At 35.8% G+C, this 27,719-nt stretch overlaps 2 protein-coding genes across 5 annotated transcripts in view; both read right to left on the minus strand.

Moving 5' to 3' along the window:
- LOC114247897 (uncharacterized) overlaps positions 1-4,117 on the minus strand; it is a 68,966-nt gene extending 64,849 nt beyond the window's left edge. The window contains exon 1 of one of the 2 annotated variants that reach the window (XM_089738286.1): positions 3,596-4,117. The gene's annotated coding sequence lies outside the window, so the exon portion shown is untranslated. The remainder of the gene's footprint in view (positions 1-3,595) is intronic. The other variant, XM_089738288.1, reaches the window with a different exon arrangement.
- Positions 4,118-11,328: 7,211 nt separating this feature from the next.
- Positions 11,329-27,719, minus strand: part of LOC114249825 (uncharacterized) — a 70,989-nt gene continuing 54,598 nt past the window's right edge. For all 3 annotated transcript variants that reach the window (XM_089738162.1, XM_089738163.1, XM_089738164.1), the window contains 7 exons: positions 19,643-22,819; positions 18,157-18,341; positions 17,776-17,939; positions 17,091-17,294; positions 13,386-13,530; positions 12,752-12,975; positions 11,329-12,274 (listed from right to left, as the gene is read on the minus strand). In XM_089738162.1, coding sequence (XP_089594288.1) covers positions 12,060-12,274; positions 12,752-12,975; positions 13,386-13,530; positions 17,091-17,294; positions 17,776-17,939; positions 18,157-18,341; positions 19,643-22,819 — 4,314 coding nt within the window. In that variant the 3' untranslated portion in view covers positions 11,329-12,059. The remainder of the gene's footprint in view (positions 12,275-12,751; positions 12,976-13,385; positions 13,531-17,090; positions 17,295-17,775; positions 17,940-18,156; positions 18,342-19,642; positions 22,820-27,719) is intronic.

The raw sequence follows: 27,719 nt of genomic DNA on the forward strand, positions 1-27,719 counted from the left end.
ATCTTTTGCCCGCGACTCCGTCCGCGTGGAATAGTTACTTTGGCATAACGCTAAATTTTACCCCCACTTCATTTACGTAGAAAGTGAAAATATTTTTGAATTGTAGAATGTTAAGGAGCTATTTAAATTCCTATTTTGAAACATTATTTATTGGTGCTCAACTTGTATTGGCCTTACCGTGATGTTAAATAGCCTATAGCCTTCCTCAATAAATGGGCTATCTAACACTGAAAGAATTTTTCAAATCGGACCAGTAAGTAAGTAGTTCCTGAGATTAGCGCGTTCAAACAAACAAACTCTTCAACTTTATACTTAGTCTGGCGAAAAATACTGTTACAATTAAAAATAAACAAAATATTACATTTGAATTTGGAATCTGTCATTTTTATATGATTGCTCATTGAGTTTTCTCATTTTGGCGCCAATATATTGTACAATATTTTGCGATATTAAAATGGAGTGGTGTGATAAAGAGAACCGAATCGCTGTGATTGCATTACACAAAGTAGGTATGGAGCCAAATGCAATTTTGAAAACTCTCCATACGCTTGGTATTAGTAAAATGTTTGTGTACCGGGCTATTATTAATAGGTGCAATGAGACCTCCTCTGTTTGTGACAGAAAAAGGTCTGGCCGTTCACGTAGTGTTCGTACGAAAAAGGTGGTCAAAGCAGTAAAGGAAAGAATTCGAAGAAATTCTGTCTGAAAGCAAAAGATTTTATCTCGGGAGATGAAGATCGCACCTAGAACCATGTCGCGTATTTTAAAAGATGACTTAGGACTTGCAGGCTATAAGAGACGTGGTCATTTCTTAACTGATAATTTAAAAGAGAATAGGGTGGTAAAATCGAAACAACTACTGAAGCGGTACGCAAAGGGACGTCATAGAAAATTTTTGTTTACGGATGAGAAAATTTTTACGATTGAGCAACATTTTAACAAACAAAATGACCGTATTTATGCTCAAAGCTCTAAGGAAGCTTCCCAATTAGTCGACAGAGTGCAACGTGAGCACTATCCGACTTCAGTGATGGTTTGGTGGGGTATTAGCTATGAAGGAGTGACTGAGCCATACTTTTGTGAAAAAGGTATCAAAACATCGGCACAAGTGTATTAAGATACCATTCTTGAGAAGGTAGTGAAGCCCCTTAACAACGCCATGTTCAATAATCAAGAATGGTCCTTCCAGCAAGACTCGGCGCCAGGTCATAAAGCTCGGTCTACGCAGTCTTGGTTCGAAACGTTCGTTTCGGACTTCATCAGAGCTGAAGACTGGCCGTCGTCTAGTCCCGATCTTAATCCGCTGGATTATGATTTATGGTCAGTTTTAGAGAGTACGGCTTGCTCTAAACGCTATGATAATTTGGAGTTGCTAAAACAATCCGTACGATTGGAGTGAAAATTTTTCCCATGGAAAGAGTGCGTGCTTCTATTGATAACTGGCCTCAACGTTTAAAGGACTGTATTGCAGCCAACGGAGACCACTTCGAATAAGCTTTTTATACTTTAAATTGTTTTATATTTATGTATTAAACTAACACTGTAAAAGTAATAAATGTTATTTGCAATAGATTTTTTTAATTTTTTATTGTAACAGTATTTATGGCCAGAATAAGTAATATTAGTATAGATACTCCCTTATCCATAATATAGGTTTGCGAACAAATTCACTGCTTAATTATTGTCACACGAATATTAGGACACAAAAATTTTTTGTCGTCGTGGCCTAAAGGATAAGACGCCCGGTGCATTCGTATGTAGCGATTACAGATCATAGAAAGTAGCGATGCAAAGATGTTCGAATCCCGCTGCCGGATACCAAATTTTTCCAATGAAATACGTACTTAAGCAATGTTTACGATTGACTTCCACGGTGAAGGAATAACATCGTGCAATAAAAATCAAACCTGCAAAATTGTAATTTGCGTAATTACTGGTGGTAGGATCTCTTGTGAGTCCGCACGGGTAGGGACTACCACCCCGCCTATTTCTGCCGTGAAGCAGTAATACGTGTCGGTTTGAAGGGTGGGGTAGCCGTTGTAACTATACTGAGACCTTAGAACTTATATCTCAAGGTGGGTGGCACATTTACGTCTTAGATGTCTATTGGCTCCAGTAACCACATTATACCGGGCTGTGAGCTCGTGCACTCATCTAAACAATAAGCAATTACAAAAAAAAAAAAAATTTGGAACAGCTGGACCTAGTATCTGATTTACCTAGTACGACCCATCTCTATGGCTCACGTCAGGCGGAATAGCAAATGTTATATAAACTGGCTACATGTCGCACGACGTCGCCTACGTACGTGGCCAAGGCTTCGTTCCTTCAAGGGCTAACATTGACAAACTCCAAGGTTCCACACAAACGACAGAGCGACCCACATTTTAGGGCTTTCATTTATTTTCTTGTGGTGCTGGCTGTACGTGTTTTAGTCTTTTGCTGCTTTTGAACATTAAAAACGATATCCTTTTAGATACAGAGCAGCACGGCGGCATTATCCGTCTAACATGAGGCCGTAAGCCTTGATTCGATTAAAATAATGGGTATCAATTTATGTACGTATGTGTGTCATCATCATCATCATTATCCTGCCCTTCTCCCAGTTACCTGGGGTGGGGGCAACATGTTTTCTCCTTCCATACTCAGAAGAGTGATGATAGAAATCATATACCATTTCTTCGCTCACTCCCCTCTTACCGATATCGTCTTTCACGCAATCCATCCATTTCTTCTTAGGTCTACCTCTTCCTCTATATCCTTCCACATTCATAGCTCTTGTGAGTCCGCACAGGTAGGTACCACCACCCCGCCTATTTCTGCCGTGAAGCAGTAATGTGTTTCGGTTTGAAGGGCGGGACAGCCGTTGTAACTATACTGAGACCTTAGAACTTATATCTCAAGGTGGGTGGCGAAATTTAAGTTGTAGATATCTATGGGCTCCGGTAACCACTTAACACCAGGTGGGCTGTGAGCTCGTCCATCCATATATGCAATAAATAAAAACATCAAATTCAACCTCATAAGATTTATCTTAGCGAGTAATGATTCGCAAAGCGTGGACGTTTTTTGGCGTTTTTTAAGTAGAGCTTTTGTCTTAACGTGTATCGCGCTTACGGTTGACTCAGCGAATTAGCTGTTGACACGGTTAATGGCACTGTTGACGGGTGCGATATAACTTTTATGATACGATTTGATTTTTATTAATATTGTGAAATGCACTGCAGACAGAGTGGGTTGTTCAATAGAGCTCTTTGATCTATATATTTTACTGCAAGAGACAGTATATATATGTACAGTATATATATGTTGGTATGTACCATAGGTATGTAGGTATATCACACATATGCAAAAAACAAAATACGACAACATTACTTCAATCTGTGTAACATGTACCTAAATTATAATTTGTAGGTATTAATCACTTGATAGTGAGCGTCTGATAGGGACTAATAATGATTTAACTGTATTTCACGTACCTAAGATGGTTTTGTAACAATCAAGAGAGCAATATTTTTACAATAATATTATTAAAGTAAACAATGTGCTTTTGCCCTTTGCTTTTCGCCAAGTATAATAAAAACAAAATACAAACCTAAATATTCAATCCAACCACACACAAAAAGTCTCCGAAAAATCACAATATCCAATCCACAAGGTCACATTTTCGCTGATGTTCATTTATTTATCGTTCTTCGTTCGTCATTTCAATTTAATTTTGAACAAATAAAAGATAACCGAGAATATATCCTCCATTATTGTTTTTCTCGCGCCAAATTTCTTTATGACAAATGTCATTTTCAAAAAAAAAAAAACAAACGTCAAAAGTAAAAAAACATGGCTCTCGACAAATTAATGTCCCCTTAAACTGTTTTGCGATAAACTTGATTTAGACACGTCAAGGCTATTAATTAACTGGGGCATTGTAGAATGTTCATCACTGTTTTAAAAAAAAATAACTAACACTTATAATTTTAAACGCACACACTAAGAAATAACATGTAAATTGTAAATTCGCGAATTTCGTAACGCGCAAATTTTGTTTATTTTTGTTTTGCGTTCAGTTTCTAAGGCGACTACCTACAGAGGCGGTGGATTTGTACTGACCAGTGCTCCAAGAAAGGGGGTGGAGGGCGGAAAATTCACGGGCAGTTAATCACGCTGGGGGGATGTGATTTCGTTTTTATTTTTTTATTTTATTAAGGCAGAATTGCGTTCAGAATCTCATGTGAGATGTTTAACTGGTCGTATAACTATATGGAAGATAGAAGAGTCAAAGTTATAGATATATTTTAGTTTATAAGGATTTTCCTTAAAGTTATAATTTTACCTAGTGTGTAATAAACTTCTTTCCTTGTGTTTCTCTCAGGAAAGATCAGGATTATGATGTCTTCTTTTCAAAATAGATTTGAAGCCTCTTAAAGTAGGCAGAGGATTTACTGTGCTCTGCTGGTTGATGCCAATTTCTTATTAATATATCACTTCAGGCTTTCTTTGAACAATTAAAAAATCGATTTTGTAATAAATATTATTATTACCCTTTTTCTGTTTCGGATTCGGGAAATCTAAGCAAAATTATTGTAATTAAGGAGTGTCTGAAAGTACCGTGTTGCCACAAAAGCAATTTATACTGTACGAAGCACTGATATGAGAATATAAAAAAATAATAAAAAATACGATTGACTATTGAACGGTCGGTTAGTTCTTTTGTCGTCTATTTTATGTATAGCTAGCTGTACCCGTCCGCTTCGCTGGGCATTTAAAATTAACATTATTATTTTTCACCCCCACAAAGATTCTGATCATCAACGCCCCCGCAACTGGTGTAGGGAGTCCAACGCTCATATAAATATTAGCCTATCCATTAAGTACATGTATTTTCTACATGGATACCAAGTTTCAAGTCAATCGGGTGCATGGTTCAGTAGTTATAACGGAACATCCGTAAAAACCACTGTAGATTTATATATTAGTACAGATATATGAGAACGGTCAATTCGTCTGGTTCAAAGACAGAGTCTTTTAGGAAATAAAAAAAAGTACTGCCTGCTGCTAGTCACGGTGCCCTCGTTCCATTTCTCTCTTTGTTTCTTTTCAAATTCTTGTGAAGTCTCTGTCTTAGTCTATGTCTAGTTGTTGGTCTTATGTCCTGTCAAAGAGATTGCACGCCACGACAACTATTTTATCAGACCAGATCAGATATACCGACTCCGCTAGATGTGAGTTTTTTATTGCTCTATCTCAGAGCCACAGAGACTGGTCGAGTCCAGCCGGGGTTTAGGGGTTAAAGTATGAAATTGTCGATTTGTACTGAAGAATTGAAATTGTTTTTTTTTTCATTTAACATTTATTTCATGAAAATATCTTTGTACCGTTATTATGTATACATTACTGCCATCTTATAAGAAGGTAATTTAAGCCTTTGCGATAAAACTCTGGTGATCTGGATTCTAGAAACTGTGTGAAAGCATTTTGTACCTGCCTTCTGGGAAGAAAACTTTTTATCATTTAATTAAGTGTTATTACCCCTATTATTTAACTGTAGATATAACTGATGTAGATTATTCGAGGTATGGCGTATTGTAAATATACATACGATTTTGTATCAAAATTATTTTATTTCTACCACAATCATATATTCTAAATTATTTGTACACTCCGGATACGGTTTAGGTGTATTGAATTCGTCTCTCGGAAACAATACGCTCTCATTAGTTTCTCCAAAAATTTTCGGTGAAAAATTCATTGTTGTTTGAAAACAAAGAAAAAAAGGTGTCTTTTGACATTGACATAAATCTGTTTTTTTTTATGTTGGCACTTAGGTTCTAACATTGTTGTTATGAACATTTAAGTTGCCGAGGCTGAAAAATCGTATCGTCGTGACGTCCGCTGTAAAATACTCCAATAGTTTACATTTAAGTAATTGATTTTTGGTTGCAGCTCATGCCGCACCTAAATGCAAGAATTGCTTGGTTCGGAAAAATGTGCTGAGCATACCTATGAAGTGATGGCTTGGCTGTGCTATGCTGCTGGAGTTGCTGACTTCGTGAGCGACGATGATCAATCAGGCTACTCTTGTGCTCATTTAGATATAAAAAGCTCATCCTAATTAGTCATCATCCTCAGCCTGTATCTCTCCACTGCTGGATGTAGGCCTCTCCCATAGTTTGCCACAATGAACGATCCTCCGCCTTCCGCGTCCAATCTTTCCCAGCATATCGCCGCAAGTCATCGGTCCACCGGGCAGGAGACGCCCAACGCTGCGCTTACCGATACGTGGTCTCTAGTCCAGAACACATCTGCTCCGTCGGCCATCGGATCTGTGACACTTATGTCCGGCCCATTGCCATTTCAGCTTGCTAATCTTTAGGGCTATGTCGGTTACTTTGGTTCTTGACGGATTTCCTCATTTCTGACTAGATCCATCAAAGAAACTCCGAGCATACACCTTTCCATAGCACGCTGAGCGACTTTGAACTCACGGACCAGACCTACGGTCAATGTCCACGTTTCAGCGCCATATGTCATGACCGGCAGCACGCAAGCTTTGAAGACTTTTGTGTATTAGCACCCTAATTAGTAGTCGTCTCTATTATGAACATCAACTAGAAATATCTTCAATCATTGATGCTAAAGTACCTATTAGGAACTCGGATAGCCTGTCAGGAATAGAGCGCATTGAAGTCCGAGTTGGCATCGCGAACCTGGATGATATTTGGGTCGCGAAGCAGTTAAGCGTTGCGGTTTGAAGGGAGAAACAACTGTTATACAATATAGAGGCAACTTCTATCTTAAGTGTCATCGGTGCATTCATGCGGCTCTGACTGCGGGTTCTGTGTGCTTAGTGCGAGTTTTTTAACGTTCTCGATAGCGTAAAAGTTAACTCATATTTGTATGGAATGGGATCGTTTGCCTACGTTTGCCGCTAGGGGCGCTGTTCCAACTGCATACAAATTTCAGTTAACTTTTACGCTATCGAGAACGTTAAGAAACTCGCACTAAGCACACTGGTGACCAGTTAAAATGAGTCGTGAGCTCATTCACCCGGGTATCCAATTAATCTGTTTCTACAAAAAGCCATGCGAACTCCACGATACAACATTGAACAAAAATATTATTAACTGGGACGTCATTAGGGGCCAAATAAACGACAAGTTAATCTTGCACACACACACACAACGATTCGCCACATATCAAATCATATGTATCTGATTACTTTTGATGTGAAACTATGTTACAGTTAGTAGAGTTTCCTTCATTAAATTAAGAAATATAATAGTTAATATCACAATAATAGTAATTTTGATACTAGAATGCGATTGACGAACAGTAACCGGCGTTACTAATGTAATGTAATGATCCCTTTTCGTATCGTGTAGCTATACTTGAGACTTTAGAACTTATATCTCAAGGTGAGTGGCGCATTTACGTTGTAGATGTCTATGGGTTTCAGTAACCACTTAACACCAGGTGGGCTGTGAGCTCGTCCACCCATAAAAGCAATAAATAAAAAAATAGGTTTTAATTTTCATGAATTTGAATTTGAGTTGGCAAAAAAAAAATTTGCGCAAAAATAATGTTTACAAAGTTATTGTTATCTATGGGTGAAACTATGGATAGGTCGGTTTTGCATCAATTTTTTTTTATATTTTAAATAAATTCCAATGTACGTCATATAAGCTTGAATATAAAAATTTGCGGGTTAGGCCACTTTTGCGCTGATGGCCTCATATTTCCCAAATCTTAAAACCTCAAGATGTACTGTCCTAATGGCAGAGGGTATATTAGGTAATTAATTAAACAACGATATATTGAAATACAAATATATTTTATTTATAATTAAATTATAAATCACAATAAGATAACTAACGCATACCGTAATTACAAAATGTACAATGTTTTATCTACATTAATGATATTTTGACAGAGTTATAATTTTAAATATTTTCAAGAAATTAATTGGAAGGTGGGTTCTTCTTGTCTAAATTTGTAATATGTAGTTTTTGTTAATTATTATATTTGTCGTAAATATTGTAATAAACTTTGACAAACACTGAACCTTATTGTATGTGTTATACTGTAACTTTTTTGTCTAGGTTTGTATTCTTTCATATGAAAAGCGCAAGTTCGCACCTTCTCTATGCTTAGTGCGAGTTTTTTAACCTTCTCGATAGCGTAAAAGTTAACTCAAATTTGTATGGAGTTGGAACGTTTGCTACGTTTGCCGCTAGGGGCGCTGTTCCAACTTCATACAAATTCGAGTTAACTTTTACGCTATCGAGAACGTTAAATAACTCGCACTTAGCACACTGATAGTTTTCTATCAAAATACCAATGACATTGGAATGAGGAATTAACAAGTTAGCATTAAGAGCAAAATGCGGGTACATACAAACGGATTTGTATTTTTATGGAGAACGATATTAGAGAAATTGTTTGTTATAACTTATGATCTATATCCATCCCGGACATGTTTCCACTTGAGGTCCCGAAATGACGGGACTCTTGATGCAAAACATTCGAGCTAAATGGCGGGGACCTCCAATTTGAGATACATCGTGAACATAGCGATGGGTGAAAGGAAATTTGATTTAGGCGACATTTTTGCTACTTTACAGGAGAGCTATTAAAATTTTAAAATTTCGAAAAAAAAAGAACTATAACAAAAAAACTTCTTCACCTATTCGAATGTAATTAAATATAATTGAAGTTCAATTAAAAACATCGAACTGTTGACGCTAATACCAGATACAACGGATCTTTAATTGCAACAATAAATGTCGCGTGTTAAGGGAAATGTCCCTTAAACCAATTAGGCTTTCACCCCTCGATATGCTCAAGACAACCACCACCCCGCCTATTTCTGCCGTGAAGCAGTAATGCGTTTCGGTTTGAAGGGCGGGGCAGCCGTTGTAACTATACTGAGACCTTAGAACTTATATCTCAAGGTGGGTGGCGCATTTATGTCGTAGATGTCTATGGGTTCTAGTAACCACTTAACACCAGGTGAACTGTGAGCTCGTCTACCCATTTAAGCATTAAAAAAAACAATCCCTTCATCTGATCTTTACTATCGCACCATCTACCTCGAGCCATGACGACCAACCACAATACGACCCTCCAGCTCTACAATGAGTCCCCCCACCATGTGGCTTCCCAACTTCCATATGCGACAGTGACCACTCACCACCAGCTCGTGTGTCTTTGAAGACAACAATAATCACTATCAATATTATCTATATATGTATATTAGTCTACAATTTAAATGTCTCTAATACTTCAAATATGGCTATGTCTTGTATAACTATGATTAAATTAAATATTCATTAGGCAAATATAGTTTACTTTTTTGAACTAAAACTAAAAGTGTAAAGCAGGGGTCGGCAACCTGTTTATCCTTAAGGGCGCAATGCTAAATTTAAAAATCACCGAGGGCGCATATTTTGCAGATAATCAACAGGTATAAATAGGCATTTAAAAAAAAGCAGATTTTTTATAGCTTTATTTTGTTGGTGTCATACATAATGATTCAGTGTGAAACTTGGGTGTCCATATTTTCAATTAATTTCTTATAATTGGGGATATATTTAGAGTTCCCGGTCCTTAAACAATTATCTAAATGTGTAGTAGCAGTTTTAAATGCCCGGTCTACGCGTGGTCTATTTGAAATACGATCACACACTAACGAAAAATACGTGCGTGTTATTAGATACGCTCATGGTTAGCAAACTGCTAATCTATACACAATCCTAAACTCAACTGACTACTGACTTTTTGGCGGGAACGCGAGGAGTGAAGTTGTGTGATTTGTTTTATTTTGTTTATTTAGTGTTTCTTCGGGTTTAAATGTGTAATAATGGTGGTTTATTAACTGTTTAATATCTGTGAAAGTGCACAAATGTGGGAAAATGAAACAAAGCTGCTGGACGTAACTTCTCGGGATTCTCCAAAAAGTCCACTGAAAAAATCTTAGTAAATGACCATCATTTTACTGAGATTATATTTCATTCCATTTCATTTCATTTAATTTCATCCCAGTTGATTAATGTCTCAAATTAATCATCTTCATTTCATTTCACTCCATATTATCATTTTTCATAAAAATATGAATATAAATTAAAATAAGACATGACTTAAAGGTCTCAGTTACCAGGTCATAAAATCCCATAAATAAAAAAAACAACTGACTACTTGCTGTATATCGCCGTTTGACAAGAGTAAGTAAATCGCTCTGGCTGTCATACATTTGCATTAGTCCAGCGAGGGCGCATTAAAAAATGGATCGGGGGCGCCGCGTTGCCGACCCCTGGTGTAAAGTATATGTAGACACATTATTTTATTTTATTAAATCTAACCTACGAATCAAAAGTCAGTTTATGATCGTGTTCCTTCAGATGTTATTTCATTGTGAACTAGTAATTAAAAGTGCAGAATTAAATCGTTTTAATATCGCAAACTTTGATAAAGCACTAGATCATTCCACTGATTATTTGCATCTTTAAATAACCATAAGATTTATTAAGAGTTATTTATTAAACAAAGATATATATATAGTTAAGGCGAACACAAAACCAACATATTGTACAGAAACTAAAATATATATTTACAAATGTAATAAGATGCAATTTATTAACGTTTTTAATTATTTAACAATATTACAGATTTTACACAGCAATTAGATTTATTATTTACATTAATTGCTCAATTGTTATAGGCACTATTTTTTTGAACTACAATAATAATGATTGGATTGTGTGTACAGACGCTGAATAATTACTATTGATTTATTTAATTTCTATAGTTGTTACGCAAATAAAAGAATTTGATTCAAGCCCTTTAATACCTCAGCAAAGAGTAATAGGAATTAGTGGGCATATGTTAAAGCTTGCTCCACCCATCCCGCTGTGGTGGTGACATTAAGAAACCATCTGTCATCACTGTGGTGGTGGTACTAAGACAGACATCTGTTCTGGGGTGTGAACAACAACTGTACCAAGCTCCAACACTACTACAAATTTCTTTTCACAACAAATTCTTTAAGTTAGCATTTGCAGTCCGTAAAAAAACGCTATTTTCATAAAACAAATTACAAAGTTTGAAAAAAAACTAATCATCGATCTGATACAACTAAAATCTCAAGTATACTCTAATCCAATTACGCAGTCTTATTTGACAGATCGTCTTTTCACATTAAAAGTATACAATTTCCAAAAAAATATTCGAAATTGATTTAGTATGCGGAATCATTTGGTATCACCAGTATTTTACTCATTAATACAGTCAAAAGAGAATAGTTTACTTTTTTTAGTTTACCTATGTTTTGACTTCTATTAACAAAATTAATACATAATTTTATCTTACTTTAAAAGACAGATAATGTAACTGTTAAAAAATAAAAAATGTATGTTGCAAAGATGATTAATATTAAAAATATCACATGTTAAACCTGTAAAACACTCCCCTGTAAAATTAGTAAGTTTTGAGATTATACAGTTTTAATGCGAGAAGACGAGATGTTATTATTATGTTATTGAGTGTGTGAATTAATTGTATAATGATTTAGATTGATTGTGTATTTTTTAAATGATGTTTATGATCATTAACAAAAAATGATTATTATTTCAAATAATGCGAAACCTGAAGAGTTACATTCTAAGAAGTGTCAAAAGGGCTTCGTAATTGGAATAGAGTATAATTTTGCACGCGACTGTACGTACTGTGACGTCAGACTGATACTTGGACAATCGAAAACAAAAGTGCATTTGCTAAGACAATAAATACACACATATTTTACATTATCGTACAACATTAATATTACTTGGTGTTACACCTTACTCAATACTAGCCGTAGGGTGGGACAGCCAATACACGATACAATAGAGACTTCAATACCATGTCTGTGAGGTCGGACGATCGAGGCATACTAGACTATGAGTCCGCCCGAATAATTAAGTCTAACAAAACAAAACGCGAATCCAGTAGCTGCTACTATTATTTCACAGTCGATATCACACGATACCTGTTATTTGTTACGCATCATCATTATTACTTACCATTCATCACATATCTTTCAGAACGTATTTCAGTATCGAACCCTCAGTGTTGCGGGTCTGGTTGACGCCGGTGTCGAGGGGGGGCGCCGCCCTGGGTTCGGGTTCAGAGTCTCGCGATATCACCGACGCCGTCTCTAAAGCGTCCAGATTTTGGAAGAGCAGGTTGTTGGAGCCGTTTGAGGGATTCCGTTTGTGTCCCGTCTCGAAGGTCGGATGCGGTCCTGGAATCATCAAAGAGAACGAAGCTAGTACTTTCTTCGGTCTTCATCAATCGCAGACGACAGTCATCCGTGACCATGGAAACTGTCAAGTACTCTGAACGTCGGACATAATATGATGACAGTATAAAAATGCGAGATTATAACCGTTAACGAAGTTTTACTTGTGGTAGGTGGTAGTCCGCGTGGGTAGGTACCACCGCCCTGCTTATTTCAGCCATGAAGCAGTAATGCGTTTCGGTTTGAAGGGCGGGGCAGCCGTTGTAACTATACTTGAGACCTTAAAACTTATATCTCAAGGTGGGTGGCGGATTTACGTCATAGATGGGATCCAGTATTCACTTAAGACCAGGTAGGCTGTGAGCTCGTCCACACATCTAAGCAATGAAACAAAAAATTAAATCTCGTGTTTCGAAGTGATTTGTGGGTACATAAAAAAGGGGGGGGGGGAGCTTGGATAGTTAAAAAGAGACCACATACCGATCGTAGAGCTTTTCCTAGAAGTAGGCGTGGTACTCCTGCTGCTCTGCGCTATCCCCATCATGTTCGGCAGCGGGGACCTCGGCTTGGACTCGTTCTGGAGGAACTTGACGAACTCCGCCGCTAAGCTATCGGTCGCGGAGTTCGTCTTCACCAGGCCTAGCTTCTCGCATTCCTGCTGATTGAAGTCTAGTATCGTCGAGAGCACCCTGAGCACCTGGATCCTGGAGGGTGATTGATACAACTGAGATCAGTACATTTGTAGGAGTGCTGTGGTCGTTTCGGGTAGCTTTTTTTCTTTTTCCCCCTACTGAATCTTTGGTAGCCTAAGTTACAACTACAAGTGGATTGGTAGGTGCGCTCCTGGGGTTCAACGATAACACCAAAGGTAGAAATACTGTGTATTTTACTCGAACACTGCAGCGTACTTTTTTTTATGATTGAAGGATTACTGGTGGCCCGGAGGCCTTTCCGGTTTCACCAGGACAGCTTACTTTGTTGTGGTATTACAACAATGCTGTTTTTTTTCTTCTTGCTTCGATTTCCTCAATACTGAGGGTCGTGACCACCTCCTATTGCATAATGCTATTATACGAATCAAAATAAAAATGGCACTTCAATAGTATTAACTTACTTGTTGACAGTGTTATTCGACTGTGTCAAAACATAATTTATGACCATATTCTTGACTAAATTCTTGTCCACCTTGTCCTGCTGGTTCGATATGGCGTTATAATATCTCTCCTCGGCTGCGGTTACGGACGCTTGGAGAGTTGCGACTGGTTGAATCGAAATGTACAAATTACATTCATGAATAAAACACACACGGACTTCTCATTCGATCTCGTGTAAGAGAACGATCTTCAGAACTTAAAATACATCTTATTGGATTGAATTTAAATGGTCTGAATCTTATCAAATACATATCGCAACTTGAGATAGTAATAAATTGCATACATATGCTATCTAAAACGAAAACAATAAATTCTAGAAAATCTAGTGCTAAAAAAAATCTAGTTTATTTGCACACAACTAAAAACTAGTGTATTTATAAGGGATCTATTTTGAGCTAACGTTGATAACTAAACAAAAACAGGAGTACCAATGTCTACAAATGACAAAAATCAGCTCTTACCATGCAGAATATTATCATGTTGGCATTCACACGAAGGCGCAGTCCGTACGATCTCAAAGTATTATTCAGACACTGGGTACAGATAAGTCATTACACAGACCTTATACTATTATGATAAGAACGGATAACAGCAATTCATAAACTCAAAGACGCCTTGAAAATGAGCACGATCTCAGAGTTGCATGTCCAAACTAGTAATGTCGAAAACATTAGAGTACCATTATGTCATCGAGATATATGCAAATAATTTGATATCCTTCAAATGTGTCAAAAACAATTCGTTAGGACAAAACTTTTTATTTTTTTTTACTAACGAACAAGCACCGGTTTTTACGTCAACCCTCATTATTTCGTTGAGAATGTCAAAAGACTATTAATCAGTTATTATTGGCGTGCTTGGACGTCATATAGAGCTTTAATAAACTCGAAACTACCGGTGCGTGCCCACTTTTGAACGCGTTAAATACACGCACGCGGTATCGTTTTATTTGCATAGACAACGTACGACCATCACTGTAATGATTAAAATGAGATGTTTTATTTTGACATTACTCATACTTAAATCCCGCTGAAAAAAGCGAGATTTCGTAAATCCGTAATATCTTTATTAGGCTGTGTTAATAACTTATTCCGTTTTTTATTTAATACAACCAGTACCTGAAGTAATACTCAGAAACAATACGGCTCTGTGAATTCTTCTGGCTTCTACGTTTCTATTTAAAAATGATAATGACAACAACGAAACAATCAAAACAAACAGTAAATCTTGGGCAACGACTCATTTTGCATTGGAAATCATTTTCATTGATTAAATTATTAGTCAAATTGAAAAGACCCTATTTGATACATACATAGACGATACTATACATCTATGCTAGTTGGGCAGTTAATTGATGTAGTCTGCAATAAAATCAACAGCCCTGGTTAAATATCCAGTTTCGGCTAAAGTTATGATATATGAGCACTTGAAGATTTCGTTACAAATTAAGATGGCTTTTAGCCGCATATTTTACGATAAATACTGTGCTATCCATCTAAACTTAGTCATCAGGTTTGAGCCCCGTGAGCTCACTAACTAGTTAAGGTTCCGCTGATATAGCCTCTCAAGGCTAATCAGCTTAGGTAGGAAAAATAAAAAATCTAAACTTAACGCCAATAGCGACTGGAACAGTACGCGGTTTCAACCAGTTCCATATTTTGATTTACATAAATCTCTGTTAATTAGTAAACGAAATGATCAAAATGTTTCCAAAGCAAAACTATAAAACACAATAAAAGTGCAAGGAACGACTTGCAGGTGCAAAATTTCGGAACAAACACAAGCAAAAAAAAAACGGACATCACGACGAAAAGCCATCGCCTCGATCAAATCCCATATGGTAATCTGAGTGTAGCGCAAACGTGTGCACCGCCATCTTACCATCGTACGACGGTAAGTGGTAAAACGTACGGATGACAGTACACAGCCGCGGTGTAAAGCCTCACAGTTACCAAATGAGATTAGATCGAAGCCGGCGTAAGCTTGGCTCTTCAAATTAATATTGTACTGCATTCGAAAGCTGTATTTTTTAACGCCACATTGAATCAATTAAGTCATGGCTTCGGGATATTGGCGATAATATACTTGAAAGAAAATGTCACTAAATTGTATAAAGTTCAAAATTACGTATAAGCATATTTATTTTCAATGCCTGTGTTATGCCTGAGAACACCAGAGGGTACATAGTTGATTCAATCCAGTTAAGATAACAAAAAAGAATATCCGAATTACAAATGCATTCTAGAACATTATTTTTCTTTATTTAGGAGGATTTCATATATCAAGATTTATTGTTGTTTAATATAACAATATAAATTCTGTTATACTAAATGAATTAATTACGAAAAACGAGTAGATGATCTTGTATATTAATTTATAATGCAGATTTATTTCAAATTATTGGTAAAAATTTATTATAACCCTTGCTACGTTTTCGGGAAAAAAAAATCAATACTGGCATATGGATAAAGCAAAAAAAAAAACAAAAAAAAAACAAATATCCATGCTGTAGCATGTAAATGCCAAGCTATTCTAGACAAACAAACAGCTCGCTGCTTTAAAACAAATCGGATCAATTATAACAAAACGGACACACTCTAAAAGCATGATGACTGATCGTCAACGTACACAAACATTTATTCGACATTCAACTTACGTGTGTCAAGCGTTTTTCGATTTTATTACTATGCGGAAATACGTATCATAACTGTATACCAGCTGATAGCCTGGGATTAATAAAGCCCAGAATTACCAGCTGATATTTAGTCGGGAAACGTTCGTTAAAACTTGCTGATACCCATTGATCGAATCTATTCATTCTTATGTAAGATTCAAAATTTAGAAATTGTCTATCATAGTTATAACAGACACAAGGCAAAGTTAAACTAGACATATCCAAGAGAATGTATATTTATATGCATAATTTAGAAGTAATACTTCTCTGGCAGGCTTAATTGTTTAAGACTATTAACGAAATGCCAAAGATATTGAAGAAAACCAAAAAAAAAAGTGTAAAAAAATGACCTATTTAATGCAACTTTGACCGCTAAATATAATATATGACACTGAATTACGATAAGCTATGCGTATACAGGTAGAACTAAAAAACACACTATTAATTTCAACGTGCCAAAAGAAGTGCAACTTCAATACTTTGTTCTTAAACAACACTAATACAACTACAGTACTTACTACAATAAAATATACTGGCAAATCTAAAACTTTGCAACTATTCATTACCTACAACATTGCCACGGTGACTACTAGTAAATGTCGATAATAATAATTTGACAACCTGCAGAAATTTAACACGATTTTTAAGTTGTTCGCATTATTTTACGATGAACAGTAAAATTGAATAGATGCATTCGATAAAGCGCACTACTGTTAAGACTGTAATGTTGCACATATGACACTTATTTAGCTTGTTTTACCATTGAAATACAAGTTACGAGGATTTCAAAGCGAAGCTTTTAGTTAAGGCAGGCTACGGATTAGCTGTGACCCTGGCAATGCTGATATTCATGGGTAACGATAAAGGTATATATCGGCAATCGATAACTAACTAGATGAACAGACAATAAAATTTAAAGCTAAAAAATATATCTATTGATTTTATTATTAATTTAAAAGATAGAGTAGAACTAAAACAAAACCAAACCAACCTTGTTCCTTCAAGTCATTTATTTGCGCGGTTTTGGTTTCGACTTGATCTCCAAGTCTACTGGCCGCTTGTAGCCCGGCCAGTGCCTCTTGTACCTTAGCATTGAGCCTTGCTATCTCGTCTTGGAGGTCGTTATTTCTATGTTTCAATTCTTCCATTTTGTTTCTTATTTTCTCTGTTGCCGCGTGAACGTCTCGTTCTTTATCTGCAAATCAATATTTAGTGGGAATGAAATTAAAAACAGCTAAAAAAATAAAATCCATAATTTTAAGGCAACGCTAATCTCAAAAAGCCAAATATTCTCGTGATCATTTCTCGCGTTACATTAAGATGATATGGTTTCCACCTAATATCTCAACTTGAATGATGGCATTTACATTGTGTCAGACTACAGGACGCTCTCCAAAGATATACAATGCTAGAGTCAATTAAAAAAGGTCGATTTCAAATCAACTCCTGAACGTATAGCATTCAATATATGAGAGAGAAAGAGAAACCTCGTTACGGGGAATTGTAAACTACGTTAACCAATCCACGGTCTCCACTCCAGGACTCTTCGTTATCCCAACGATTATCGGTTATAGCTTACTAAGCGACTTTTAAACTTTCGGACCAGCCGTACCATAAGCATCTACGTCTCGGTTCCGTAGATCACGACAAGGACGTTAATGGCTTCTGAAACTTACCTAGTTGGAATTGTTCTAAAACGACTTGCAGATTAGTTAGCGCCGCTTCGCTACGACTCCTAGCGTCTTCTGCTTCACTCAATCTCCCTTGCACTTCTTCCCTTTGCTTCTCTAGAAGCTTTATTTGATTACGAAGAGTTTCCACTTCTTGGTTGGCTCGGATGCTGTAAATGACGATAAATAATATGCAATAGGATGCAACTTGCGCAGGTTACCATCTCACGGGCCTCGGCCTGCATCAGCATGTCACAATCTGCAAAAGTCCAGTACGTCTGGATGTCAAGGTGTTTACGTTGCTTTACCTTACACATTCCACCGATCTACTAAGGGGTCAGGTAATTAAAAAGATCTCGTTATATTTAATTTTATATACATACAAACCTATTACTCGTGTAGACAGTGCTTGTCTGTTTAGCTCGTTCTTCGACTTGGTGCAGCCTTGTCTGACATTCGGTCAACTTCTGTTCAGACACCATCAGCTCCTGCGTGTAGCTCTCTTCGGTTTCCACTAGGTGCAACCTGAGCCTGTCCAGCTCGCGGGCAAGGTTCTGCTCTTTCTCCGACAACTAATTTTGAAGAAATGAAGCATTTTGAATTTTAATATGCAAGCGATTGAGGACATATCTCTGCCGTGAAGCAGTAATGCTTTTCGGTTTGAAGGGCGGGGCAGCCTTTGTAACTATACTGAGAGCTTAGAACTTATACCTCAAGGTGTGTGGCACATTTACGTTGTAAATGTCTATGGGCTCCAGTAACCACTTAACACCAGGTGGGCTGTGAGCTCGTCCACATATCTAAGCAAAGTTTTAGTGATTAGCTTACGAAGAAAGTAGAATTAGGGATATAATAATAGGAAAGAGTAATTGTTTTAGAGCAAACGAAGTTTACATGAGTCGTCTATTATCAAAGGCGGCAATCTGTGCATTTGGACAAAAAAAATTTATTGATATGTCAATTCAGATTGATTTGAATATAATCGTCTCCTTCAAAGAATACGGTTCAAAACCTGCATTAAATTAAGGTTAATAGTTAACCTGTTATTTATCTAAGATGTCGTTCCGAAGAGTTTTGTGACTGCCAATGGAATATAAAGTCAATAATTAGTTTTTCTGATTTACCAATAATTTTCCAAAAGTCAGATTGCCGGCTTTGATAATAGTCGACTCACATAAAATAAAATGGTACTCAGCTGTTTTTCTTCGCCTATTTTAAACAGATTGCACCAGTTTTAAATATAAGTTGTTTTACACAATTTTTTATTGTTTTAAAGATATTCGCAGTCAAAGAATAAAATACAAACACATTTTTGTTCTGGTACAGTTAAATGCCACTCTTTTTTTTTTACTACCTAAGCTGATAGTCTAGATAGATCATATCAGCGTCACCGGGCTAGTAGGTGAGCTCACGGGGCTCAAGCCTGACGATGTTGCTAACACGAACCCTAGCAAGAGCCGTGCTTCGCAGAATCTACCACCGAATCGGAAACGCGACCCACTGAGAAACTCAGTGATCTGTGTCTGTGGGTTAATTTACTCGCCGAGCCCTTCGTCGCAAGGGACGGGTTCGACGAGAACGATGACCGGTAAATTCCACTCCATAATCTTATACGGTGAACATTTTTGAAAGAGAGAGAAAATTAGCATTAATATCAACTTGAACTCTGTACATAAACGATTGCTTTATTCGAATAGACGAACTACTAACTGCTCGATGATTTTCATAAATCACAAGTAGGTCTTACGATTATCGCAATGAGCGTACAATGGGCGTACCCATTGTGAACGTTATTTATTGTTATAAGAAAATAATAATATAAAAAACAACAATAAAATCTTAGAATAAATCTACTAGATATATAATTAATTACCTGTAAATTTTCTGCTGTCAATTTCTTGACGACTTCAAGTTGTATTGTAAGATTCTTATTCAAATTATCACATTTCTCAGTCAAGTTATTGACAGTTTCACCGGCATTGCCCAGTTCCGCTCTCATTTTCACGGATTCGCTCGTAGCTTGATTCAGCTTTACAATTGCATCATCTTTTTCTTTCAAAATTATTTTCAAATTTTCACATTTCGCACAATTTTGTGAAACATTTTGTATCAAATGATCTTTCTCTTCAAGTAATCTTCTGTATTCGTTGGTTTGCTCCATTAGAACTTGATTAAGCCTTTGAATTTCATTATGGTATTGTATACTTTCGTTGTGTTTCAAATTGACTAAATTAATTAACTCTCCTTTTTCAGAATTTATCTTATCTACAGTAATCTTATAGTCATTTGCTGACTTTTCAATTTGGTCGTATTCAACTTTCAAATCAATTAGTTCAGTTTCTTTCGCGCTCACATTATTTTTCAGTTCAATGACCTGTTTCTCTAGAGCTGTCTTCTCTGAAAGTAATGTAGCGTATTCATCATTATGATGTGTGCTATTGTCCGCGGTTTTAATTTTGTCCGTAAGTTCGACTATTGATTGATTCAGTTCTTTTATTTCTTTGTCTTTGTTTTCAATGGAAATTTTGTAATCGCGACCAGAATTTTCAAGTTCCCCTAAATGGTTAGTCAATGTGGATATTTGGGCATTTTTCACATTTACTTCATCATGTAAGATCATAATCTGTTTAGATATTTCTTCCTTTTCTAAATTTAACTTACTTATTTCCGCGTGTAATTCTTTGACATTTTCGTCAAATCTGTTACGTTTTACGGTTGCGTCTTCTAATGAGTTTTTGAGGCTTTGTATTTCTTCATTTTTTTTAGATAACGTGTTTTCTAAATCGGTGACATTTTGACTCAAGTTTGCCAGTGAAATGGCGTTTTGCGCAACAGTATTATTTAGTGTATCAATCATTGTATCTTTGTCGTTTAAATCTGTTACTAATTTTTCGAATTCTTCTTCTAAATGCACAATTTTGGAATCGGTATTTGACAGTTCTGTCTCTAGTTGGATTCGTCTTTCATTGAGTTTTTTGTTTTCATCTTTCAAGCTTTCAACTTCAATATCCATAAGCTCTTGTTGGATAAGCTTAGCCTTAAGATCTTCGATTGTCAGTTTTAATGTATTCAAGTCTTGATCTTTTTTATTATCATTTTTAGTCAGAAGCTCGCTTTCATTTTGTTTTAACAATTCTATTTCTTGTTTGAGAGTTTCAATTGTTTTACTTAAAGATGTTTTTTCTTTGATAGCTTGTTCAAGATGGCCGGTCAAAGTGTTACTTTCTTCATTTAGTTTATCAAACTCTGTTCTGGGTACGTGATTATCTTTCAATTGTAACTGTTCTTTTAAAAAGCCAACTAGTTCTACCCCTTGCAATTGACTTTGTTCTACTTTTGCGAAATTTCTTGACAATTCTTCTAATTTTGATTCGTTGTCTGAAAGTGCCTTCTTTAACAATGTCTCATTCGTTTCAGATTGTGTATTTTCTGAAATGTTTCTTCTTAAATCTTTTTTTAATTCATCTATTTCCTTCATTAGTAGAACCTTGTCATTTTCTATTATATGAACATCTATAGACAGTTGCTCACTCTTAGCGTTTGCTGCGTTCAAAAGTTTCTTGAGATTATCAATTTCATCAGAAGCTGCTTTAAGTTGTTCTGTTTGTTGAACACACGCACTGTTCTCCAGCTCTTCGACATCCCTAGTCTTATTTTGAAGCGTTTCCACCTCATTTAACATAGCCGTATATTTACCTTTTAGATCATTTAAAGTTTCTTGTAGTACGAATTTCTCTGCTTGAACTTCCGCCAGTTCTTTTTCAATCCTTTTAATTTCACATTCAAACGATTTGTTAAGCTTATTTGAATCTGCTAGTTCAGTTTCTAATTTAGCCAGATTATCTTCATGTGTCTCTATTATGGGTTCTAATTTGGATGTGTTTTTTAAGACTGCTATTTCTGATATGAGAAAATCATTATTCTTTTTCATTTCGTTTAATTCACTTTCGTAATGTTGAATATCTGTTGTTAGAAAGTCGTTCTCTGCTGTTAAGTCATCAATCTGAGTTTTCAAATGGTTTATATTTAGGTTCTTTTCAGACAATTTTTGTTCTAGTGTATCAATGTCTCTTTTAAATGAATTCACTGTTTTTAAAACACTTTCAAGTTTATAAAGCACTATACTGTCACCAGGTGACGGTATTTCACCCACGTAATCTATCGGTAGTTCGAAATTTACATATTTATTGTACAGCTGCATGAACTTCTCGGCTTTTATTGTTTTATGTTCCTCCGTTTCATGGTTTCCAGAGGACCTTTGGTTCAATTGATGTTTGAGTTCACCGATTTCTCGTTTCAAATTTTCAATAACGCTTTTGGCGTTATCGTCAATATTGATCTCATCCAATTGTAAGTCTAAGTTCTTTCTGTTCTTCAATTCGTTCAATTCCTTTATAACTTCGTCGTACTTTTCTTTCGGCACTGTATTCGATTTTTCTGTTTTCTTTATCGCTAGCTCTATTTCGTGCTCTAATTTAGTCACTTGTTCTTGCAGTTTAAATACCTCCTCATGAAGTTCCTGGTTCTCTTCTTGAAAATTTTCAGCATTTTCTCTTAGCAGACTGTGTATTCTTTCCAAATTCTGATACTTATGCGACAATGTTTCAGAATCAGCACTTTTAACTTTGAGGTTTTCGATTTCTTTGTCTCTTTCGCCTATTTTTTCTAACAGTGTCTTTACCTCCGCAGCGTAATCATCATTACTTGTTTTTAGTTCTTCATGCTCCTGTTTAAGAACTTCAAAATTTTTTTGTAGTTCTTTCTTTAATGTTAGTAACCTTTCCATTGCCATCTGGTGTTGGTTATCCAGATCTTCTAGATTGACCGTCAAGTTTTTGTTTTCTTCTCTGAGCCTATTTAATTCTTCTTCATAGTCCGGCTTCAAGTCCACGGTGGCTCTTTCTTTCAAGGAGGATATTTCATCTTGAAGAGTCTGTATTTGATGCTTATATTGGTTTTCGAGATTTGGATTTGATTTTGACGTTTCCGCCGGCGGGTCCCAGTACCAGCTTGTCTCGTCTTCTTTGATGCCATTTTTCCTGTAGTGCCTCTGGAAAAAGAAAAGAAAAAAATTAGCATCTATGAAGTGCACTGGATAATTAGTTTCAAATTGATCAATAGATAATAGGGTGGTTGGGTTTTTGCAACCATTGATCCATATTTCAGAACTTAACTAAACGGTCTACTTAATACACTGTTTGGTATGTCATTTTTTTATTATTCATATGGGTGTCAAAGCTCAGTTGCAGACACTAAAATTTTAGTAAATATTAAACTAAGAGCGCGTGGTGCAATTAGTTGCCTTTTAACATCCATAATATAATAGTTTCCACCATAAAAGCGGTTTTAGTATCAAGAAACTTACGCTCTAGGTAATAAGTGAGAATCATCATATGATTGCATTGAAAAACAATATTCATTGGGAACACCGAGTAGCTACGTATGATATTACTCGGCACAGTGATACCGACAAATTGAAAGAACAAATAAACGCCAACGTCGACAGCACGGGGCGGATGCGTTTATGCAGAAACGAGACAACGCATATATTTTTTTTATCTCAACAACTCTCATAATAATATCTATATATTAATACGTGAAGAAAAAACTTTGTACCCCTTTTTACGAAAATTGTGCGGACAGAGGAGTATGAAATTTCCCACACTTATAGAGAATACAGAGAAGTGCAGAATGCTATTTTTTTTGAAATTGTGCATTAATAATACATTAAATCAATAAAAAAACATTACACACACATATAGAATATACTCCTTATTTACTGTCAAACTTTTGTTATTGCTTAAGTCTGTGTTCAAATTCAGAATAGGTTAATATTGTTTATCTTAAATATTATTTATCTATAGTGTAGTCTTGGAAAAATATGTGATTATCGAAGTATAATAAGTCTTTAACAATAGAATCATAATAATGTTCAGACTTATAATTGCAATTAATTATAGTCAAAATTAGACTACTAGTCCACTAGTCAAACTAAATGCTGTTTAATTAAAAGATAAAGCTAAGTTCAGGCACACACAGGCAGGGGCATAGAAAATATATGAAGCTCGGAAATTAGAATGTTTTCATTTCAGTCAAATGATTTGGTGACCGCAAAACAAAACCTTCTAAACCAAAATTTGTAGTAATCTATTCTTCAGCGCCCTGAAATATAAGAAGACATTCTAGAACGCACCGTATAATGTAACTACTACTACACATACAGACAACACAACATATTTACTACTAGCGACCCGCCCTCGCTTCGCTTCGGAAACATTAAATTTTATTATTGATAGCTGAGTCCCGCGATGTTTCACCCGCGGTTATTGTCGTACCGCGGGGGAAGCCGCGGGGCGAAGCTAGTTTAAAAAAAGTAGCCTAAGTTACTCCTATCATCAGCTACCTATCAGTGAAAGTCCCGACAAAATCAGTCCAGCCGTTCCAGAGATTAGCCGGAACAAACAGACAGAAAAATTTAAAAAAATGTTATTTTGGTGTATGTACCGTATATATATATATACAGTCGTGGTCAACTAATTAGGGACATTTAAGATAGTGAAGGGCTATAACCGGTTATGTACATTTAAATATAAAACCCTATTGATTTCTCAGCACCTATTATTTGCATAATGTGGTCCGATTATTATGCTATAAATGGCTGTAAATAAAAGATTTAATAAATAGAAAAAGTATTTAATATCAAAGATTAAACATGTATTAAATATTAAGGTACAATTATGTAGTGGACATTTAATTAAGGACAGTAAAGTATAATGAAAAATACAGGTACACAAAACTTATAATCTTCAGTGTTATGATATCTTTAACAGCTCCATTTTATTACGTGTAAAATCAGTACCCAGTAGCAAAACCTTTGTTAGTAATTACCGCTTGACACCGATGTGGCATAGACATTATCAGTTTCTGACATGTTTCGACAGGAATGTTTGCCCATGCCTCACAAAAAGCTTCATGAAGTTCATCCAAATTTGTATTACGATAAGTGGCAACTTTTTTCTTCATTTCATGCCAAAGGTGCTCAGTTGGGTTGAGGTCCGGGCTATTTGCTGGCCAATCTAGCACCGATACAAACTGACTGGTAAGAAACGACTTGACTGAATGGGCGGTATGTTTCGGGTCGTTATCCTGCTGAAACGTTCATATAATAGGGAGATGCTCCTCAGCATAGGGAAGCATAGTTTCATCCAATATTGCCTTGTATTGATGTTGGTCTAAGTTACTCTGAACTTTCCTCACAGGTCCCACTCCACGTCCAGAAAATGAACCCCATATTTTAATGTTTCCACCGCCATGTTTCACCTGTTTTTTTGTGAAACTTGGATTCATTTTCGCTTTTACAGGACGCCGTACATATTGCCTTCCATCTGAAGAAATCAAATTAACCTTAGTCTCGTCAGAGAAAAGTACATGTTGCCATTGGGCGTAGGTCCAATGTCCATATTTACGTGCAAATGCCAAACGAGCATTTATATGTTCTTTCTTCAACAACGGTACTTTGCGAGCCACTCTTCCGAACAACCCTGCTTCTACCAAACGTCGTCGAACGGTCCTCGCAGATACACCGGCTCTTTCGTTGGCCCCAAACACTTCGTGTCTAATTAAAAAAGAGCCTAGAAACGGATCTTTCTTAGCTAGCCTGGTTATCATTCTATCTTCTTGCGGAGTCGTTTTTCTCGATCTTTTTGTTCTGGACACATTTAAAGCTGTGTTATAGCGCTTGAAATGTTGCACTGCATTGCATACCATAGTTTTTGAACAATTTAAATGTTGTGCTATCCTTCGGTATGACCAACCACGCTCGAGAAACTTCATGATAATTTTTCGTAGTGTTGGATCGCAACTTTTATTTTTGCCCATTTATCTTCAAAATAATTCTCAAAACTTAAAATAAAAAATCTGGATTGCCGCCAAAACGACCACTAAACAATAAGAAAAGAAACAAAAAAGTATTAAAATTCAAATTTTGAAATTAGAACGCAATACCTCAGTGTCCCTAATTAAATGGCCAGCCAGCATTCTTTGAACCAATAGCACTATGGTATTGTATCAGCTATACTGTAAAGAGGTTTAATGTTTAAGAAGTTGTTATTATTTGTATAATCGCACACATAAATGACTAATTACACTTACATGTAAAAGATATGGAATATTGCTGACTCGTTGGAAAATAAAAAAAATATTCACAATTTGGCTTAACTAGAGATTGTCCCTAATTAGTTGGCCACGACTGTATATTCGTATGCATGTAGTAAAAAGAGGCTATTTCAATATTACTAAAAGACACTCCAATTTTATTTATATGTATAGATTTATAAACATTTACTAAAAGCAAATGTTTAAAGCTTCGTTTATCCACTATTACCATGTAATTCGAATAATTGAATTTTGCAGACAATTACGAGTCACCACAAAATTAAGCAATTGATAAAAATTCAAACGAAACTCATGAGGTCATTACTTTTCAAGTTAGCATACTAACAAGGCGATAACAGTTATTTTGCGTTACGTTTTAGAAAATGAATGAACCAAAAATTTGTTAATTTTTATTTTTTATTTTTATTTCATTACTTTGTATCAACATGGGCGGCAGTGCTTACAGTATTGTATATACGGATCTTAATAGCCACTTAGCACTAAGGTCGTCACATCTTAATATTAGCCTGAAACCTACCAGCACTGGCAACATTAACCGCTTTTAAGCTAACTATTATCAAACTATAGGACTATTCTCAGAATTTGCATATAACATTTTCTAATTACTCTTCTAATTATTTTTTCTGTTTTCCATGAAAAAACAACCATTGTCTTGCATTATACCTATCTATAATATTTTGTATTACCGGTTAATTTGGCTGAAGCGCATTAGGAATAAATACAGAAGAACTGTCGGTCGATTTAATGTTATTAAGCTAAAAAATAATAGTTTAAAAAAACTAACAAAATACGCTTACATAGAAAATCTAATTAAAAAATAGAAAATAAATATTAATAAATTTAAATTAAAAATAGTGTAAGAAAAAATGATTTTATTGTAAAAAAAGCGTGGGCTGCTTTTGAGGATATTATCAAAATAACCCTTCTACTCATATCTGTTCATAAAAGCGTGTTTCTTTCTATAAAAGCGTGGTAGAGTTGACATTTTTATTTATATTTGACATTCAACAAGTGTGATATACTGACATCTAAGTTGAAATAAATGATTTTGAATTTGCGTATTTTTTTTTTGTTTTTTGAAACTGTTATTTATTTTACATTTTTAGTTGAATTTCAAATTACGCAATTTTTCTTAAAAAACATTTTAAATTTTGAATTGTCATCGTTCCTTAATAAGTATACCAAATTTCGAGTTAATCCGACGTTTTGCAGGGGATCAAAATCATGTTCAAAGATTCCGTTACATACGTCCGAAGCTAATAAAAGCGTATTAAAAAGAAACCTGACTCTCTCGTGTACAAACTCATCCCAAGTGTACATTTAACGAAGCAGATGCGAAGCTAATTGTTTGTCATTGTTATAAACGCCTTTCATTTAACATTGGCTTATATTTAAAACGTACGTGTCCTCCCCCGTCAGGTATTTCGGGAGGAGGGGGGAGGAAGGGGGAGGAGGGGGGAGGAAGGGGAGGAGGGGGGAAGGGGAAGGGGGAGGAAGGGGGGAGATTAATTCGTCTAACGTCGTCGAAATTGTGTGAATGGTGGTTTTTTAAGATTGGACAATTTTAGGATATTGTCAGTTTAAGTTATATAACCGTTCTCACTTTCGGGATGTAATGTAAAGTCATTGCTTCACCATTTCAGAATTCAGTGTGCTCAGTGCGAGTTTTTTAACGTTCTCGATAGCGTAAAAGTTAACGCGAATTTGTTTGAATAAAAAAAAAGTTTGTATGCAGTTGGAACGTTAGCCTATGTTTGGTGCTAGGGGCGCTGTTT

This window comes from Bombyx mandarina, chromosome 24 (genome assembly GCF_030267445.1).
Source record: "Bombyx mandarina strain Sakado chromosome 24, ASM3026744v2".
In the NCBI taxonomy this organism is placed as follows: Eukaryota; Metazoa; Arthropoda; class Insecta; order Lepidoptera; family Bombycidae; genus Bombyx; species Bombyx mandarina.